This window comes from Malus sylvestris, chromosome 5, assembly GCF_916048215.2.
Source record: "Malus sylvestris chromosome 5, drMalSylv7.2, whole genome shotgun sequence".
Taxonomy (NCBI): Eukaryota; Viridiplantae; Streptophyta; class Magnoliopsida; order Rosales; family Rosaceae; genus Malus; species Malus sylvestris.
In genome coordinates, this window is record NC_062264.1 from 30,805,900 (window position 1) to 30,827,256 (window position 21,357).

A 21,357-nucleotide genomic window follows, 5' to 3' on the forward strand; every position below is an offset into this window, starting at 1 on the left:
AAATAATATAAAATGTTAACGTAGCTTAACCGTGATCACACAAAACAGGAGGACATGGAAGGACATGGAAAAATGGAGGGCAGACAATCCTTGTCCTTAATATAGACGGGCTTACTTTGTGTATGTAAAACTTATGAGGACTAGAATTTAGAGAGGTGATTAACAATATAATCAGTAAATATGGTCTAAATAGCAACATTCTAAAACTAATAACATGACTAACATATAATGGGTTGATTACGAGTGAATTATTGCTGAAATATATTTTCGAATGAAACAAAAAACACGATAAAAAGGCCACTAGAAATTAGGAATATTAAAAAGAGAACGAGAGAGCACGTTAGTTGTTGACTTATTACACTTTGTTCTTTTTTTTTTTAAATCGATATTATCTACACTAAAAAGGTTGAGGGGTGAGATAAGCCTTATAATGGGCTTGCCATAAGAATGTGGTTCAAATTCGTCTTCGGAGAGAATCAAATCTAAAATCTCTCACTTACAAGTGAAGAGGAATAATACCAGACCGTAGTATTAATACCTCTCATTGCAATTAAAGATGAATGTTTTTTATTTTATTTTTTTATACAAATCACAAACTAATACATGCTAAAATGACTTATTAAAATAACAAAACAAAAGAATTTCAGAGAATTGGCAAATATACTTATTATTAATTTGTTAACCTGAATCAAACATACTCAAAACTCTTAAACATGACATCTCTAATCCTCATGTGTAAAGAATTTCATTTTTTTTAACACGTATAGGTTACCTAGAACATTGTTTGACTTATTACAGTAAAAGATGAATGTATTTTTTCATGCAAATTACAAACTAATACCTACTGAGATGACTTGTTAAAATCACAAAAACAAAACTTTTTTGGGAGAATTGGGCAAAAATACTCACTGTTGGTTTAACCTCAATCAAACATACTCCAAACTCTTAAATTTAACCGTACGTACGGTATAAAGTGAATTTTTTTTAATGAAATTAACAAATAATGAGTATTTTAGTCAATTCTTTTTTAAATTCTATTAAAACACTACTTAATTCAATTAAGAAGTTAAGTATTTTTCGATATTTACTCTTCTCCCCACTTACTTTATTACAGCTTGACCTAAAAGTCCAAAATTCTTATGTCCTTTGAAGAATTTTCATTTGTTAAAAGATATGATGGTAAAATAATGAGCAGCTCGATCCGGGGAAGAATGTGAACAAAATGAATGAGCCGGGGACAGATGTCGTGCCAAGTGGGAGGAACTACATGGTACCACAGAGTACTTAATTCATTTATGCGGAAGAACCGGGTTTACACCCTGGACTCAAGCGAGGACTGAGGACCGGAGAGTAAAAAAATCATTTGCAATGACTAAATCACATCATTAATGCTTAGAATAAATTGTAGCAATGACTGTTTAATTTTAACTCGATTGAAATGATAGTTCTCCAACTCATCAAAACGTGCAGTTATGGTTCATCAACTAAAAATCTATTATCATTGGACTATCAACTTTAATTCAACTGGAGAAATAGTTTTTCAACTTTAACTCAATTGGAGCAATAATCTCTTAAACTTAACTCAATTGGAGCAATAGTCCTTCCAACATAACTCTTTTTGACAAAATTATGACGAAATTGACGAAAATGATCATAGCTACACGTTTTGATGAGTTGAGGGACCTCAAGTGTAGCAATGGTCCTTCTAACATAACTTATTTTGACAAAATTCTAACAAAGTTGACGAAAATGACCATAACTACATATTTGGATGAGTTGAGGGACCAACGGTAATAAATTTTTAGTTGGGAGACCATTGCTCTAATTTGATTAAAGTTGAGGGACTATTGCTACAATTTACTCTAATGATTAATTTAAGATTAGCGAAGATTATCATATGATAACACATCATTTTCACTCCTTTCTTTTTCATTCAAATATGATAATGACTTAATTAGATGCTAAATCTAAGGGACTAGAGGACCGTCCGCAACGACAACGTTAATCTAATTTGTGATGATTTTTATTTTGATTATGTCTTTGTCTACTTAATTAGGAAACGTCATGAAAATACTAGTGTAATTATTTTCAACTACTTTGAAGCATCATTGGAACCAAATTACTTATTAGTACTCCACTTTGATAATTGTTGGAGCAATAGTAGAAAATATGAAAATAATAAAAAAAAATTCAAAGAAAGTATTCATAAAGAAATTCACAACATCAATTATATATGAGATTAATATAAACAACTAGAGAGAAAGTTAGAATAACTGACAAACTTGGAGATTGAGGCTTGCATAAATGCAATGTCCTAAAGATAGAATTTCGCCCCTACTCTTGTGCTTGTAGTTCGATATGCGTCTATCTCCCAGGATTCAACAATCTATAATCCGAAGTCAAAGCACTTCAATCTTCGGACTCTGACGAACTTCATATATTCCGTACTCTCAAGACACAACTCGGAATTTGACACACGAATCATTTGAGAAACAAAGTGGGAAAACCCTATTTCTCAAGAGTAAAAATTAACTCTAATTTTCTATATCTTAATGCCATGGTTTCATGAGGTTAAATAAAACCGAAGGCATTGATTGACGAAGAGATGCATACATACATCTTTTAGATGGCACCATTTAAAAGGTCCATACTCAATGTGGCGCTACTTTGTATAAGATGACACCCACTTAATGACAAATACGGTTTGATACAAACGGTTAAAGTATTTTTCATTCAATTATTGAATTAAATATTATAATTATTAATATTATAATATGTAAATTCCAACAATAATATGGTGTTACAAAAGTAAGAATACACAATACAAAATTCTCGAAGAAATGCCTGATAGTGTTAATTATCCTTGTGTGGTAATACGTGAGTGAAAGATTTGAGCGGTAGAATAAAGTAAAAAAATTAGAAAGAATAGAGAGAGTTAAGAGAGAGATTGAGATGAGAAATCGGAGTGTCTATTTTTTTCATTTGATATTCTATTTATAAGCTTCGCGTTTTCTCTATTTACATTAATAAGAAACTATAATACTAAGATATTACATATTGATCCCAAGTGAACAGACACGATTAAAATTATTTACGACAAACAGATTTTCCATATGGTTTTTTGATAATGCAATCAAGGTAGGATGATATCATGGTATTAGACTCATGTTCACCTACCACATGTCTTTCACACAAGAGTTCCACGTGAGCCTCACATGTCTAAAGAGATGTGTGTCCTCTCATGCATTTAAGAACAATATCAAGTTATCAACTTGGTTCTGCCCGAAGTCTTGCAAATTCTATCATTTTCTGAATTGGAAACAATGTGAAGTTGCTTTACAAAGAAGTCCCCTGCTCAGATAACTTGCTTATCACTCAATCTATAATGAGTCTTTATACAGTATAAGACACGAATAATACATTCAATCTACGGCGCTGGATCAGTTCATCAGAAATCATAAAATGTAGAGTTGTGATTCATGGAATCAATCACTTGTACCTGTTTATAATGCTGCAATCTTGCAGTGATAAAAGAAATCAGTGCCCCAAATTATGCACTCTTATAATTGCTGCTGTCATACATCGCTATATACGTAGTCATTAATGAAAATTTACTTTACCATCAAGAATCTCGACATCGTTATCAGCAAAGTTCATCTCTCTTTCATTGCTTTCATCCCAACTCGGCTTATCAAGCAGAAATGGCCATGCCTTCTCTCTGTCCAATGGAATTTGGAGGCAAAAAGCTGAGCTGTCGTCATGGACTTTAACATTGTCTTCAATGAAATGAGTAGGACGTCTTGTATGACTTCTAAGCATCTTTCGTACTTATCATCATGGTAAGCAAGAAGGTGTGAAGATATGTCTTCCTGTATAGGGAAATTGTAGAGCAAGACGAGTTGATGAATAATGCTCTCTCGAGGAACCACTTAACGGAAGGTAGTTCCATAGTCCAGAGGAAAGAAAGATTCGGTATTACGAAGATAGTGTGAGAATGTGAAGGTAAAAGAGTCCCACAATGGTAAAAAGAGAAACCTTGCAAGGGCTTAATAAGAGGTTGAGTTACTCCTCATATTGCCAATTGGTTTTATGGTGGAACCTTAGCCTTCGTCCCGGTATCATAGCAAGTTGGCCCACGTGTAAAACTCAACAGCCACAAGGGCTCCACATCACCCAACTCGTCTTGTCCACAAGAGTATAGAAACAAAATTGTATCTTAGAAAAATATTATTTCATCCATAACAAGTGACATAAAGTGTAAGAACTTATTGATCATAATATGTCTAACCCCTTTGAGCAGTGTTCGTCGAGTTTAATATGTGAAAGAACTTATTGATGATAATATGTCTAATCCCTTTGAGCAGTGTTCGTCGAGTTTAATATGAGGAGAAACTTTGTATGGAACCAAATGATTCTAAATTAGCTTGTCCTCCATTCGGCATCTAAACAGAATCTAAGGTAGACAATGATTTCTTATCTAGTAAATGAGGCGGAGGAGGTATATGGTCTGTTGCCCCATATCAACGATCCTATATAGATTTTTTTTGTGAGGCAACTTCTGGCATATATAGAGGAAGGTGTGATTATACTTGGGGCATTCGTAAAATGCTGCGGATTACCGTTTATGTTGCTCTTTTTGAGCGTCACCATAATCTGGTTGTACTCCTATGTGGTAAATTTAGGGCCATCACTAGATGTCGCTTTGTGTCAGCGTCTTTGGTGGCCTCGGTGCCTGTCTTAGCATGGTTGGCAGCATACCTTCTGGCTTCACTGTTTTCCCATGGTATTTGCGGCCAGGCGGGAAACCAAGGAGCAATGGCGAAGCCAGGAATTCTCGCCGGGGGAGGGGTGAAATTTAAAAAGTTTAGGATCCCGAAAAAATGTGAACATTCATTCGAGGTCTAAGTCCAGGATTTGCAAGAAGATTATTTGAACTACCCGTAATATTCATAGGAGAATTTGCACTAACCGAAATATTCAAAAAAGGATTTGGACTACTCAAAATAGTCGAAGGAGGGTTTGAACAACAATATTATTTGAAGGATGTTTTAGCACCATTTCTCGTTGTATCGTCCTATTACTTAACTGTGTAATTAGCAAAGTTTTAAAAGATGCTAAGCTCTAGTCAGACGGTGGACATGACTTTACATTTAGGCGAGGACCTAGGCAAATTTGAATAAATTTATTATATATCATATAAATAATTGTCTATTTATTATATAGCATATAATATCCGGAAAAACGTTGATTATAAAACACATAATATATAAAAATATTGACAAATTTTCTTTATTACTTTGTTGAATTTGATGGTGGAGAAAAAAAAACAAATAATTAATATTTTACAAATTATTTTTAAAGCTTGTATAAATTTAAAAGGAATTTTAAGATAAATAACAATGTCAAACAAGTGGCTTAAAAAATATTGGAAGAGTGGTCAAATTAATTGGACAATAATTAAAAAAACAAAAAAAATTCCAATATAAATAAGCCAAGTTAGGTGGCGCAAATTGATTGGCCAATAGTTAAAAAAAAATTGTAATTTTGAAAGGGCATGTGGGGTGGGATGGGAGAGAGAGAAAGTCTCTCTCTTCTTCTTCGTTAGAACCAAAACCCCATTTCTAGAAGCTATAAAATGCAGATCTTCGTTCCTCCATTCTTTGGCCTTTTTTTTTTTGGGAAAAAAAGAGAGCCCGCGATCAGCCTATGTTGCGATAGAGCAGGGAAACCCAAAAGGCTAGAAAACCAGACGAAATTTCATCACTTCCAATGAGACCGGAGGGGCGGAACCTAGGCTTGATTTCCGGCAAGGGGAGGGACGGCCGTCACTCCTCGCCCTCACGTAGCTTCGCCACTGCCAAGGAAGAAAAATGACTTTTCAACTATGTGATAGTCTTGATCACAATATGAGCAATGAAGAGGTGGTTTTCCTCTTTGTGTCTGATGAGCTTGTGTAGGAGGTTCCTTGATATTTGTTACGTTCATTGCATGTGAATTAATTTTCTAATGGTGAACCCTAAAGAATACACTGGTAATGACAACATTGGTGGCGTAGGTAATGATTCTGGACTCTCTATTGCACATTCTGGTTCTAATAAAATTAAGGGTGGTTTTTGCTCATTTAACCTAAATAATATTTTACATTGCCCTTTTGCCTCAACTAGCCTTATTTCTGCCCATAGGTTCACCCTTCATAACCATTGCTATATTTTAATTTTTTCACATTTTTGTTGTTGTTAAGTACTTGAAGACCCAGAGGACTCTTTTCCGAGGGAGGTGTGAGAATGGGTTATACGCATTTCCAAATGGCAGTAGATTATCCAATCATCCCTTTTCGGCGTTTTTAGGAGTTCGAGTGTTTGCAAAGCAGTGGCATGCACGACTTGGTCATTCTACTTCCTCTATAATAAAGTTTTTGATTTCAAATAAACAAGTGTCAATTAGTTGCACCTTTGATGTAAGCTTTTGTCATTCATGTCTGTTAGGCAAGAGTACAAAATTGCCTTTCAAGTCTTTAGAGTATGTTTCAAAATTTCCTTTAGAACTTTTGCATTCCGATGTTTGGTGTTCACCAATTGTTTCCATTGAAGGTTATCATTATTATTTATTATTTGTTGATGATTATTCACGTTATTCTTGGGTTTTATAAATGAAAAATAAGTCAAAGGCTTTTCAAATTTTCATTAAGTTTAAAACAAAGGTTGAAAACATGTTTAATTGTTCTATTAAAACACTCAAGTGTGATGAATGAGAAGAATATAAGAGTCATGTTTTTTGCCACTTTCTTGACACACATGGGATATCTCAAAGGTTTTCATGTCCAAAACATCTTGAACAAAATGGCCTCGCAGAGAGAAAACACCACCGTCATATTGTTGAAACGGTTATTGTCATGTTGTCTCATGCTCATATGTCTTCGAACTATTGGGTTGATGCTTGTCAAACAGCGACATACATAATAAATAGGTTACCAACTCGAGTCATTTCCAATGAGTCACCATACGAAAAATTATTTCAAACAAAACCTAAATATGATTTTTTTAAAGTGTTTGGATATCGGTGTTTTCCTTGGCTACGAACATACACACAAAATAAACTTCAAGCAAAGTCAAAACCATGTGTTTTCTTAGGTTATTCACTAGATCACCAAGGATATAAATGTTTGGATTTATCCACGAGACGAATTGATTTGTCTCGCCATGTCCTATTCGATGAGGACTCTTTTCCTCTCCAGGAAATCACACCTTAGCAAGGAAATGTCCAACCACCAGGTAATTTATCTAATCCTGATTTGTTGCTTATTTTTCCTGATATTTATCAACAGACTCCCTCATCCACTCAACCTCATCAATATACTATAGTCCCTACCTCCAATCCCACCGTGACTAATTTAAATCCTACCTTAGATACTGCTGCGTCACCTTCATCTCCTATTCCCTCACCTTTAAACCCTGCAATACCTGCATCTAACCCCAATCATATTTCCCCCTTTCCCTCTAGCCCTAGTGTGCCTTCCCTAACCCTAGGGTCTACCAGTGAGCAAGAATCATTTCAACCAGAAAATAATCAACAAAAGGAACCAGTTTGTGCATCTAATCCAGGTCATTCAATGACCACTCGCTCCAAAGCTGGAATCCATAAAAGAAATCCTAAGTATGCATTGCATGTTGTTACTAATGACAAAGTTGTTGAGCCCATGTATTTCAGTCAAGCAGTTAAGCACCAGGAATAGAGGAATGCTATGGTTCAAGAGTTCAATGCCCTACAAAGGTGTGGAACGTAGAAACTGGTTCCTTATCAACCCATGATGAATTTGGTTCCCAATAAGTGGATCTACAAGATTAAAAGAAGAGATGATGGTTCGATAGAACGCCATAAAGCGTGATTGGTTGCGAATGGGTTTCATCAAAAGCATGTCATTGATTACACCGAAACGTTTAGTCCAGAGGTCAAGCACAATACTATTCATTTGGTACTAAGTCTTGCAGTATCTAACAAATGGCCAGTTCGTCAATTGGACGTTCAAAATGCCTTTTTACATGGCTACTTGACAGAGGAAGTGTACATGAAGCAGCCTGTTGGGTTTGTAGACAAATAATATCCTAATCACGTGTGCAAGTTACAGCGGAGTTTGTATGGTTTAAAACAAGCACCGCGAGCATGGTTCCAATGTTTTTCACACTTCCTACTTCATTTGGGTTTTCAAGAATCCAAGTGTGACTACTCTTTGTTCGTGTTCAATCAAAGAGGAGTTTATTTGATTTTGTTGATATATGTGGACGATATTTTTCTTACAGGCAATAACGCAGTTCAAATGCATCACTTGATAAAGAAGTTGGGGACGCTCTTTTCCATGAAAGATTTATGGCCTCTTCACTATTTTCTCGGTGTTGAAGTGTCCAATTTCAAGCATCAAATGCATCTTAGTCAGACAAAGTATGCCTTGGATCTCTTGAAACGCACCAAGTTTGTTGATGCGAAGCCCATTTCCACTCCAGTTCCTACAGGGAAAAAACTAAGCATGTTTGCCGGAGAGCCTCATCTTGATCCACAAACTTACAGAAGTATCGTTGGCACCTTGCAATACTTGACAATCACGCGTCCTGATCTCTCGTACGCTATGAACCAGGTATGCCAGTTCATGCACGCTCCAAACAATACTCATTGGACGGCTGTGAAACGTATCATTTGATATGTGAAGTCCACTTATGATAATGGTCTTCTTTATAAACCTTGTAGCATGCTTCTCAGTGCATTCTCTGATGCCGATTACGCGGGAGATCCAGATACACGACATTCAACAGGAGGATTTTGTGTCTATTTGGATTCTAACTTGGTTTCATGGAGTTCCAAGAAGCAGAAAACAGTTTCTAGATCGAGTACAGAGGCTGAATATAGACAATTGGCCTATACTGCAGCTGAGCTATCATGGTTGAGATCTTTGTTTCGTGATTTGCAACTTACTTTGGTTTATCCACAGATTGGGAATGATAATGTTTCCTCCATTGCCTTGGAATCGAATCTTGTGTTTCATTCACGAACTAAGCATATGGAGGTCGATTACCATTACATAAGGGAGAAAGTTGTTCGTGGTGAACTTCTGATAAATTTTATATGTTCACAGTGTTGGAAATGTGCCCTAAAGCCAATCATGTGATGATACTTTACGGATATTTCACATGTTAAACTAATCCAGTTTAACATATAAAGGGCATAAATTATTGTTTGAGCCGTCTCATATAAATGTTATATGCTTAAACGATAAAGTCCAAGGAATATGTGATTGGGAGAATGTAATCTAATGAAGTTAGATTCTTGAGACCATTCTTTCGTAGACACATCCTAAACGTTCCTGATCATAGGATTGCCAATTGGGCATTGACAGTCCGTTAAGATCGGTACGTACTATGTCTTCTCTCAGGGAGAGTGATTAGTCTCAAATCATTGGTGTGTGTGACATCAAGACAAGTACGGTAGGTGCTCAATAGAGAATGAGTTCACTGAACGCGATCAACGAAGAGTTCTCATATTCCATGTCACATGAGAACTCATGGTTGGGATAATGCAAATTAGTCCTTTGACCTGAGGCATCATAGTTGTCTTGTGGTTAAGACCTTGATCTTTGATTATGTCAAAGTCACTCCATCAGGAGGGTGTCCACGGCATCGTTGGGGTCAAGCCGCTTAGCTATGGAGACAAGTGAATGCGCAACAAGGGATCTCTAACCTTCAAGCCGCTTGAAGGAGAATACTCTATGATATGATTTAAATCTCTGATCAGAGTATGAATGAGATTTGGGAATGCGTTCTGAATCACATTCAAGGTAATCATATAAGCACAAGACACACATTGGATAGTAGACATGAGAAAATAAACTATCAAACCAAACAATGTGGTCAAGAGTATTAGATTAGAGAAAGACCGTATTGCATTTGTAATCCCGAACTGAATAGGTTCTCTAACCTCTTCTGATTAGCTTGGGTAACCATGACATGCTGCTAGGCGTCAACCATGGTTTGTGGAAGCCCTAAACGTGTGTAATCACTAAAGGGAGAATTGAAAATAGTTTCAATTCACAATCGATGTAAAATGGTTTTAATCGCCCACTACCTCGCTAAAAGGAACCTAATGGATCGCACACCGTGAAAGGTGGAGATTGGAGATTAAACGGAAATGAGTAAGAATGATTAAATGGTTTAATCATTTAATTATGGCAAGGATTAATTAATATGTTAATTAATCAAACGAAAAAGTTCGTTAAAGACTTCGGGATAGTTTTGGACCTTAAGGCCCAATGGGCTTCGAACGTCAAGCCCATTAACTTAAGTTGTATGACAATTTAATGAATAAAGATTCATTAAAGCCCAAAAGCCCAAACATCCCTAAATGGCCAGCCATGATGAAATGAATTAGGGTTTTGGTTGTTTAGGTCACTTAAAGAAGTGACTATATAAATGACTTTATAACTAAAATTCATTAAGGAAATATTAAGGGTTTATTTTGGGGGAAAATTGGTGAGAATTGTCTCTCCATTTTCTCTCTAAATAGGCCAACACCTTGGAGGGTACATCTAGCAATCCTACTACTCCAAGGTCACTCATTTCTTCTACAATCGAACCTTGGTGTCGAGAATTAGAGGTTCTCAATTTTGGGAACTTGGAGAACCTATTCTTCCATCCAAATCCATGGATCTAAGAAGCAAGGAATGAAGGCCCCTATCTCTTTGGGTGATTAGCCTTTGCTTATGCAAAGAGGAATCTACAAAGGTATTAATTTCAACTCACTTTGTTTTTGAGTTGATTATTGGTTCACCAATCTACTAGGCTTTGAATTTCATGGGTAAATGTTTTGTATTTGAGTGCATGTAAGCATGATTCCGCCTTTAATTGTTAATTGCATGCTATATGATGTTGCTCAAATGAACATGTTTTTCAAAATAATTCCTTCACACAGGACCAAATCGCAGACTTGTTTACAAAAGGTTTGTCTTCATCGAGGTTCAAGCTTTTGGTGTCCAAGCTTCCAGTTGTTCCTCCTGTCAGCTTGCGGGGGATGTTAGATGAAGTCCTCACTTAGTTAAAGTCAACACCAGTTCAAGTGTTTGAGTTGTCTTCTAATTCTTATCTTCAAACAATTGGTTAAGTTTATGACCTTTTCATATATTTTGTAGCTGCGTAACTCTCTTATCTGTGTATGTTTGAATTTCAAATCTTCCTTGTAAATGGGGTTTTCAAACCCTGAATGTAATCTCTAATGTATTATTATAAATACAAGCAACCCAACGTTAATTGGGTATGCACATTGGTGAGAAACTTGGCGTTCTGTTATAGCTTTTCCAACCTTCCATAACTTAGTACAGTATTGTAGTTTCCCTTGGAGTGTTTTGGAAACCAAACATTCCCAGGTTGATCTGAAGAATGTAAAGTATAGGGATTTGAGACATCAGTGGATGTCTTTGTTGATTTTAGAGTTTGGTTCGCTCATGGTGGCGATGAGGTGTTTGTTGAGGTTGCAGAAGAATGATATTGCTAGAGTTTTGATGAACGATATAATTGCAAGAATATGTGGAGAGAGTCAATCCTAAAATCAAGGAGAATCAAATATACTAATTGATATTGTCTTCCAATACCCAAGAAGACATTCCACAAGTTTATAGTGACCATTAACTGAATCATATATCCAAACATATAGACACATTTTAGCCTGTCCGACTTGGATTACTGTTGTAGGTGTCATTCATAGGTGGTTGTGAAAGGAATCTTCTTAAAAATTTTGAATGAACGGATTCCACAAATAAAATCTTTTTTTTGGCTTAAATGCCAATGCAAACCAGGCTATAAAGGGCGTCTCAATGGGTGTGCTGCAACTTCTACGATGGCCTCTGTTAGAATTCCTATGTTAAAATGGGGTTTCACGTGTGGGGGAGTGTTAGAAATCCTCTGTCCCATATCGGCCAGAAGGCTTAAGAACAAGTCCTTTAAATAGAATTGTCCCACTCTAACTAACACTGAGGCCTTTTGTATTAAAACCTCACACTTGATGGATCGAGCAGGTGGCTAAGTAGGGAAAATATCGGTGTTGTTAGAGTGGGCCCATGGTCATTCTACCTGAAATTTAAGAGCCTCAAACGAACCGGTGTTGTATAAAGGCAACGCCATGGGAAAATCAAAGGTATGAAATGGATTAAGTAAAATGGTGGGAGAAGAGCTGGTTTTGATGGAGTGTTGGAGATGAGCTTGGATGAACCGTTGGCTGCGGATGGAAGCATTCCAAGCTTTAAAAACACACATGCATCGAATAAGATCCACAGGCTGAAAAAGTAGAGAGATGTTAAAGAGCAACTCCGGTGGGAGGAGGTCTAACATTGTACTTGTACTTGACGCAGCAGCAGAGCAAGAATAAAATCAAATTGTTTTACTAGGTTTAGGAAACATAAAACCTAAAACAAATCTACTCGTTCCGCAAACAAACATAACTGATTTTCTTAAACCAGGATGATTTGTATTGACAGATTATCAAGACTTTATACGGACTAGACTGCTTGGAACCCAAGGCATGGATCTACTGTTCAAGAAAATTAAAATCAATTACATGAAATCATATTCACAACTAGAGTCGCATCACAATAGACTTTCCTATCCAGTACCCATTTGTTTGCTGCTAATTGTAGGACTATTGAGCATTTTTGCTACCCAAACTTAAACACTGCTGGTGTATACTGCTGCTACTTAGTACTATCGTCTAGATTTCTAGTTTTCATTTGTAAGTGAGAGGTCTTAAGTTTGATGTTTGAATCTCGAGAAAGACGAGTGTAAATAAATCATTGTATACATCTTATCGGCTGCTATGTGTTCCTTCACTAAACCCTAACGAACTTTTCCAACATCAAGTCAAACTCGTGTTGTTTTCAACTCATGATAGTAAACATGAGTTTCTAAGAAGAAATCAAAGTCCGCAAGGCAATATACATTTAGTTGAATCAAAGTTTGTAACTAACAAACTGACTATAACTAATGCTAGCTGTTACCATAGATCAATGATACAAAAAAAGAAAAAGAAATACACAATATTACAAAGATAAAAAAGCCTAGTCTAAAGAAAGAAAGGAGCACTAAACTCGGATTTTCTGTTGCTTTGAGTACCATATGTGATGGAACACCTTCTTCAATATTGAAAGTTTCTTCTTTCTCAGAGGTCGAACACAGTTCTTGCTGCCTCCCAACAATTACAGGATCACCATCAAGAAGAACACAAACGCTCCCCGAGCCCCCACCTTCACAAACATTTACCTCAAAGTCACCAGGCTCACGACAAAATTCAACTTTCGCACTCTTTTTCTCTAAATCAAACCAAAAAAGCTGCTCACAGTCCATCTCAAAAAGTACCATGTCGCCATTCTTGGAAAATACCAAAGGTTTGATGTGGGAGTCAACAGACTTCTCAACGGAACAAAGCAGGTTCCAAGATCCCGTCACTCCATATTCCTTCATAATCCAAACATCAATTTGAAAGTCTGAAACCTCAAAATTACGATGACAAATACATAAATAGCCTCCCACCAAACCCAAAGAAATCTCATCCTCGTCCCCACGGATTGGGATGGGAAACTCGCGATATTTCTCACCGGCAAGATCAAGAGTTAGAATCATGCCTGGACGATCGTCATCTAAATGGCAATCCATCTTCCAACTTAAGGCACTGTTCAAACACACGGCCACTGATTGTAATGGAGGAAGTCGAAAGCCATCGCGAGGAGGCATGCTTTGGATCCTTTTCCACGCGTTGGATTTCAGGCTATAAACATTCACTTCATAACTAGCAACAACCATATCCTCGTATACACAATTTCCGCAAACAGATCCAGTGGAATGCCGTTTATCTATACTACAAAACTCCACAACTTCCACAAGTTTATAGTCATCATTAGTTGAATCATACCCGAATCCATAGTGCCCTTGCTTCTTCAGTTTGTCGTTCATCTCCGATGGCTGCTGGAGGTGCGGCTCAGAGGTGGTTGTACAAGGAATCATCTTGAACTTTTGAATGGACGGGTTCCACAAAGCAAAAGCTCTATTGTTGTCATAGGTGTGCTCAATGCATAACAAGCCATTAGAGTAGCCCAATATGCTATCACAAGATTGTTCCAATGGCGGCCGTGCAATTTTCATCCCAGTCCCCAACGTATCATCGTCGTACAAAGGCAACGACAAGAAATGCATGGGATCATACAGATTAAGTATAATGGTGCGACAAAAGTTGGATTTGATGGTGATGAACCGTTGGTTGCGGATAGAAGAATTCCAAGCTTTGGAAACACACATGCATCGGATCATATCCTTGGGCTGCAGAAGTAAAAGGATCTTAAAGAACAGGTCCAATGGGAGGTCTGACATTGTGACGCAGAAGAAGCACAAAGGAATAGAGTAGCGCATTGCCCCTTTTATATGAGGGGAACTAGTCTTAATTAATTATCCAACTACGTTTGGGAAAACATTAAATAGGAAAGTAAATCTAATTGAATCTTCTTTTGACTAGAATGAAATAAACCTGAAAATAAACCCTACCAATATAAAATTTCCTTCCCGATGCAAAAGGTTAACTACAAATCTAGCACTTTTAATTGTTTCTCATTCAATTCCAGAACAAACACAATTGGTAGTCACTTAGTAATAATGAAAAATACAAACATTCTCACTAGTTAGGGGGAGAGGATAGACGATAGAGGGGAGAAATAGCCGGTTTTGAAATAACCAGCCTTTTCTTTCTAACACAAAGCTTGATCTATTTTTAGATTTGAGCTCGGATTGCTTCCCCGCTTAGAGCTCCCCCTTCCTTTTGTGCATTGCTTCTCTACTTAGAGCTCGCTTTCTTCTTTGCTCCCCCATCCTTTTGGGCATTGCTTCCCTGCTTAGAGCTCGCTTTCTTCTTTCCCCACTTAGAGCTTGCTTTCTTCTTTCCCTTCTTAAAGCTGGCTTTTTTCTTAGGTGGACTGAAGTCCTGCACATGAACATGATGGATAAATACTTGTAATTCCAAATAAGAAAAAAAAAATCAAAACAATCTGCCGTTCATGTAGTAAGAATAGGATCCCCTTCATGTATAAAAGAGTATAAATTGCATTCAAATCTATAATGTTATTAGATTTAAAAAAAGTCTTTCAAATGCAGGTAAACTTGGAGCCGTAGATTATTATCAGCGAAACAAAATTCACAGAATGAACATTTGTTGTCTAGGATTGGCTTGGATGGGATAACTCACTACATTCAATGAACGTTGAATGGAAAAATGGATGTCTACTTGCATTTTTTGTCAAGGTAGAAGATGGATTAGCTGTGAAGAAAACTAATGCCTCCTAATCCCCACGAAAGTAGGATTGGGAGAGAGAAATTTTCTTCATGGCTAATCCATCTAACTATCCAAAGCTAGACAACAAACGAGGCCTAAAGGTACTCATCAACGAATTAATGTTTGGAGAAAATGATACACTAAACCCCATCTTACTGTTTGAATACATATATATATTTCTTAGTTAACTTGTAATCACAGCTGTTCTCTAATACATCAAAATATTCCTCCTAAATAACCTACTTTAAAGATCATAGCACAAAAAGGAGTAGATTTTATAATGTGTAAGTATAAAAAGGCAATCATAAAATCAAATAACTAGATAAAACCGTGAAGCATCTGTTCATCATTTTCTCATGTCGACATACAATATATTAGGATTCTAGGCTCTGAAACCCACAATTCAGGTAGATGTATGCACGATAGTTATTAGGAAATAAAAAAACATGAACTAAAAATAATTAAAGTAGCTCAAACTCACCGGTGAGTAGATGGAAGCTTCTCTAGCTATAGCAAAATGAACATACCGCATCATCCCATTATAGGTTCCAAATTCTAGTCCTGTTGCAAGACAGACGAAGCACTACAAGAGACATAAATTGAAAAGTATCGGTCCTAAAGGTTTGTTTAGGTTTCAACTAGTTTTTCTTTATCTTCAAGACTTGCTAGCTTTACTTAATTCAATTCTATCATAATCATTACTATATATAGTAGCATGTCTTCGAGCATGCTAAAAGCCAAACGATCTAAGAAATATAGTTACAAACGAACCAAATATTCAGATTAAAAACAAGGAAAAAAGAAAAAGTTAAAGCAAATTTCAGGGAAGTTGATCAAACATTTTTAATTACCAACTTCCCTGCTAGCAATTCTGTAAAAAGGCTCAGAAATATAGTAGACCCATGGCAGATCTAGGATTTTCCTCAATTTAAGTTCATGATTATAAAAAGGCAACATGAAACCTACAAACAGGGATCATTATTAAGTGTACACAAATGGTAAATTATAAACCTATTTATACGTTAAAACGGTTAGGGAACAAGAAGTTTCCGTTCCCAACGAGCTATTTTTCCAAAACCGTAAAAAATCTTGTGTCGCTTATTGGCAACACCTATCCAATATCAATTAAGCTCCTCAAATTTGACGGTTAAAGTACTTCAACACGTGCAGCTATTTGGAAAACGACATTCCTTAGATACATCTTAAAAATGTTATGAAAAGATTGAACTGAATGGTCAACAACCATGCACCAAACTTTACGACATTCCTTAGATTCATCTAAAGAAAAGGACATTCCTTAGATTCATCTAAGGAAAAGGATATTCCTTTTTTTTTTTTTAATCTAACACGATGGCATGATTCCATTTATGACTATTTGGCAGGAACATGCAATTCAACACGTGAAGCTATTTGAATTTTTTTTACTTTAGATTCATCAAAAACATGTCACGAGGAAGCCGAACAGGATGTTCAGCGACCTTGTATCACGTACTGCTAAATATATCTTTTCAACATTAACCGATCCCAAAAGATCTTGTATGATCTGAGCATATATCTGATAGATCACTAGTATCTGTGCAAGTCCACGAGTCCTATCCTTTGAACACTACAAGAATGAGCAACTCAATCTCAGCTTATATAACCTAATCCGAATCAATGGGCAAGGAGATGCTTATGCTGCATGGTATCAACTATCTACACCAAGAAGTTTCCCGAACAAAGCATGGTACTTATGCTTTATCGAAATAAAGATCAAAACAATTCCATGCAGTTAAAATAATCAAAATTTTTATCATCCAAGCCAATTAAACAATTTAAAACACTGGAAAACCTTTCTCTAGTAAAGAACAATGAAAACTTCAGATCTACACTTCGAACTATCAAAACAGCTGTCAGGTAATCAAGTGAAAGTCTTTATTATTTCGTAGATATTTTTCCATGCCTTACCCAATCAACATAAAAAAAACTCACAATAACATCACTAAATTAAAAAAACATAACCATAAAAAAAAAAAAATCAAATTCCAACCCAAATCTTCAAATTTAAAAAGATGATAAAAAGAGTAGAGAATTTGGAGGACCTCGACCTCGGTCCCGTCGTTCTCAACCTTCTTCCGCATCACCCAGCCCTTAGGAATCGCATAACTTCTGGGCGGTGCCATTGCTCAGGATAAGACAAACTCAACAAACTTCACACTCTGTGCAGCTCGACAACAACAAAAAGAGGGGCGTTTTATCTTTTAGGATTCGATACGAGCAAGGTGGCAAACATGGTAAGCGAGGCCAGAAAGGGAGAGAGCTCGGTTGGCAAACAGGTGGCGCCATGTTTTGGCGAGGATGTGAGAGAAGGTAACGTAACAAAGATGATGAGGAAGAATCTTATCTGGGTTTTAGCTGGTTCTTGAAAGAGAGAGAGGGGGCTGCGTGTTTTCTGTGAGGGGTGGAGAGAGAGACACAGAGCGAGCCAAAGTTAGGTTTTATGGGAAAAGCAGCCGTTACACTGGTTTAATTTTGACTGTGGGGAAACTACTGTGTTAAACGGGCCAGGCCTAGATGGTTGGGCCATTAGAAGAGTCTAGACTAACAAATATCCTTCAAATAAATCTGAGAAATTGTTTGAAATTATGAACATGCAAATCTAAATTGTAGAAATTATCGCTTTAAGAGAATTTCATCTATATATGTTTTTTTTTAGTACACCGATATATTTTACACTAAATAGAGGGAGACTTCAGTTAAGCTACACAATAGGCAACCTAATTTGATATCGAATTCGACATCCGCGATGTTCGAACCTAAAACCTCTCACTTACAAGTGAGGAGGAATACTTCTACATCGTAGATTTGAGTGACTTCATCTATATATGTTTTGTATATGCTAGATAAAAAAAATGTCAGTTATTTGATCGATATGGCATCACTATTTGAAAACGAAAATAAACCTTGAAAATATTTTTCAGCAAATTAGAGAAAGGTTCACTTAAACTTCCTAATTCTGAGTCACATAGGGATCCCATTACATATTTGTTTTTGAAAACTTATAAGATAAATTACATTAAATGCATCGAAACTATAGAGAGAGATCCAAATTTTTAGGGTAGTTCTATTAACAATCCACAGTTTTATGAAGACAACCTACACTTCAAAATTTTCACTGAAACTTCCTTTTTACCGCTATTGGAATTTAAGGTTACAAGAAAAAAAAACAACCATATAAATATTTGCCAGCAGCCAATCATCACTACACACCCATCCACTCGCATGGCGCCACATTCTCTAAAGTTCATCTTCTTGTTCGTATGAATTCTCTGTAACTGATATATGGTTTCAATTGCCAAGGAAGCTACGCTTGTTGATTCGTTCTGCAATTTTGATTTTCTTTCTGGATGTCTATGTTCTGCAACTCTCATCACGGATTCTAGCAAGTAGAGAATACAAAACCTAATAATGGGTAAAGATATTCATTTGCTTAAAGCTTTTTTCTGTTGCGATTGTACAAACCCTATAATATGGGGATTTTCTTTGTTAAACTGAAGTGAAGGATTATTACATACTTTTGCATTTTATTAGGGGACGAGGTTGGTGAGTTTGGGTGTTGGGAAACTCGAGGTGATAGAGAGATAGAGACGAAGAGAGGTTGGTGATGCGGTGGCCGGCGAGGGCCAATGACGGAGATGACCGTGATCGGGTTTAGGGTTTAGGGATGGGTACGTGGTCATCGAATATGTTTGGCTTTCTTTTTGTTTTATTTATATTAGGCTTGTACATAGTTTTTTCGTTTTGTTTTGTTCTGTTTTTTTTTTTTTTATTGTTATATTTTAAATTTCCCAATGTTAGGTTTTAGAGGGATTTAGGACTTTTAGGGTTTCATGGTCTTTTGTGCAATTGCGATTTTGGACTGTAGGGGCTTGAGACCTTCAATTTCCTAAAGAAATCGTACTCCGGAGTTGGAAGTCTTGGCATCATAGCTGCTTAATTGATTTTGCATCAGATTAACTTTTGGCTTATTAATTGAATTGTCTCTAGAATTGGCATTTAGTCTTAATTTATCCCTTAAAACTGATTTTGTCTCACTTTGTCTCCATAACTGTTATTTTCAACTCATTTGGTCTCACTTCACTCTATTTTGTTAAAGAAACATTAAATTCACACTACAAGAAAAATGAGCTTTGGGTACAAAACAAAGGGCACAATTGAGAAGGTTGTGTCAGTTTGACCACCAAAAAGCTTAAACAGTTCCCATTCCATAGAGGGCACCATCTATTGTGCCCAATGTTAAAAAAAGCAGACACAAAACAGTAATGGGCACGGAAACCGTGCCCAGTGGGGTCATATGACAACTTTTTTTTATTGAAGATGGGCACAAAAAACATTTTGTGTCCATAAAATTATTTGTCAGAGGCACTATATGTTCTATCTCGTTTGTCTTTACCTCCTCTAGCACACCAATAATTAAAATTTATAAATTTGTGGTAAATAATGGTATGGAGTTATTTATTATTGTACAATATTTTAGCCTCAAAATAAGTTAGAAATAATGTTGTTCAAATTCATTTTTCGCGAAAGCTGAACCTCATATCTCACATTTACAAGTAAAGAAGAATACCACTAATCGTAGTACTAAGTGGCGTGTTTTAGATTAACAAAGGATCATTTCTAGCTGCAATGAATGATTGTTAGATTCATATCTTTTTGAACTGCTTTTTAGATTGTTATCTTTCTGCAGGTTTGTTTTTTTTATACTTGGTGATATGGTTTTTGGTTTTATAGTAAGTGTTCATTTTTTTACTGTATTAAAAGTCCTTGATGCAGTGACACATAACCAACAATTGTGCCCTTAGGGTCGGTAGACAAATGAGTTAATAATTGTAGATTCCTTTTTATGACACTAATGATAGAAATTGTGTCCACTAAATATTAATAAATAATAAATCACTCTACTTCTCATTGGGCCTTCGAATAGATAATATATCTTAATAATTATAAATTCCTTTTTCTGCACAAAGGTTAGAAATTGTGTCCAACAAAAATTAATAAATAATAAATCACTCTATGGCAAGTGGAATATGTTGGCACAATTATGGATTTGTGCCTATATTCTAGTATAAAACATCCACACTCCCTTACTAATTTGTATATGGAAAATAAGAAGGTTGCTTCATACACTTGTGTTTCTTTTGAATTTGATCAAGTTCTACATCATTGAGAATGGCGGACAGGCGACGTCGCGGAGTTAGAATTGGAACCGAATCTCCAACATCACATTCGTCTATTGCTTCCAACATTACAACAGCAAATTCCACAACGAATCCTCCAGCTCAACGTCCACGACAACCTGTTAATGGCGGGCGCATACCTCGTTCTATTGATAATCAATACATTCTTACTACTGTTGTTGATGGTCGGCTTGGCTACACATTACCCTCCAATAACGGCTACGTACGCGCACCTCAGGGACGTGTATTGCCAGCATGGGCAAACCCAGGTAGGATAGAACAATACCCTGTCGATTTGGTTTCTGATGAAACAACAATTGAAGAGTCTACCAGTTCTGTTGTTATTATTGAAGAACCATGCACTTATCAAGCACAAATTCGTCCTAGAGGCCTGTTTTTCCCACAGATGAGCTCACAAATATGCAGAATGTTACCGTTGAAATTTTAAGCAGCGACGACGAGGAAAATTAATATATTTTGTATTATGTTATATTTCACTGGTATGTGAAAATATAATTATCTTATGCTATGCTGGACTGCTCTTGGGTCCTTTTATCAACTTATGTAGTATTAAATATAATAATGTTTTCTTTCTAATTGGCCCATGATATAAATACTCCTAGTATTGTATATTTTTTGGTTTATAATTATGTTTCCCGTTTGGTTCGTACCGCACAAATCAATGAATTCACAACATGTCAACGCAAGCATTATGACACTTTACCAGTAAAAGAAAAGAAAAAAGAAAATAAATAAAAATGAAAGAACAAATGAAGCCTGACACCAAAATAAAAAA

At 36.2% G+C, this 21,357-nt stretch overlaps 1 protein-coding gene across 2 annotated transcripts; it reads right to left on the minus strand.

Moving 5' to 3' along the window:
* Nucleotides 1-14,595: 14,595 nt before the first annotated feature.
* Nucleotides 14,596-17,792, minus strand: LOC126622748 (uncharacterized). Of its 2 annotated transcripts, none has more exons than XM_050291483.1 (3): nucleotides 17,433-17,792; nucleotides 15,827-15,928; nucleotides 14,596-14,997 (listed from the first exon to the last, which is right to left on the minus strand). In XM_050291483.1, the coding sequence occupies exons 1-3, from the start codon at nucleotides 17,505-17,507 to the stop codon at nucleotides 14,851-14,853; spliced, it is 324 nt and encodes a 107-aa protein (XP_050147440.1). In that variant the 5' UTR covers nucleotides 17,508-17,792; the 3' UTR covers nucleotides 14,596-14,850. The 2 variants fall into 2 exon arrangements, with proteins under 2 accessions (XP_050147440.1, XP_050147439.1); XM_050291482.1 differs by having other exon boundaries at nucleotides 17,427-17,792.
* Between the last annotated feature and the right edge of the window lie 3,565 nt (nucleotides 17,793-21,357).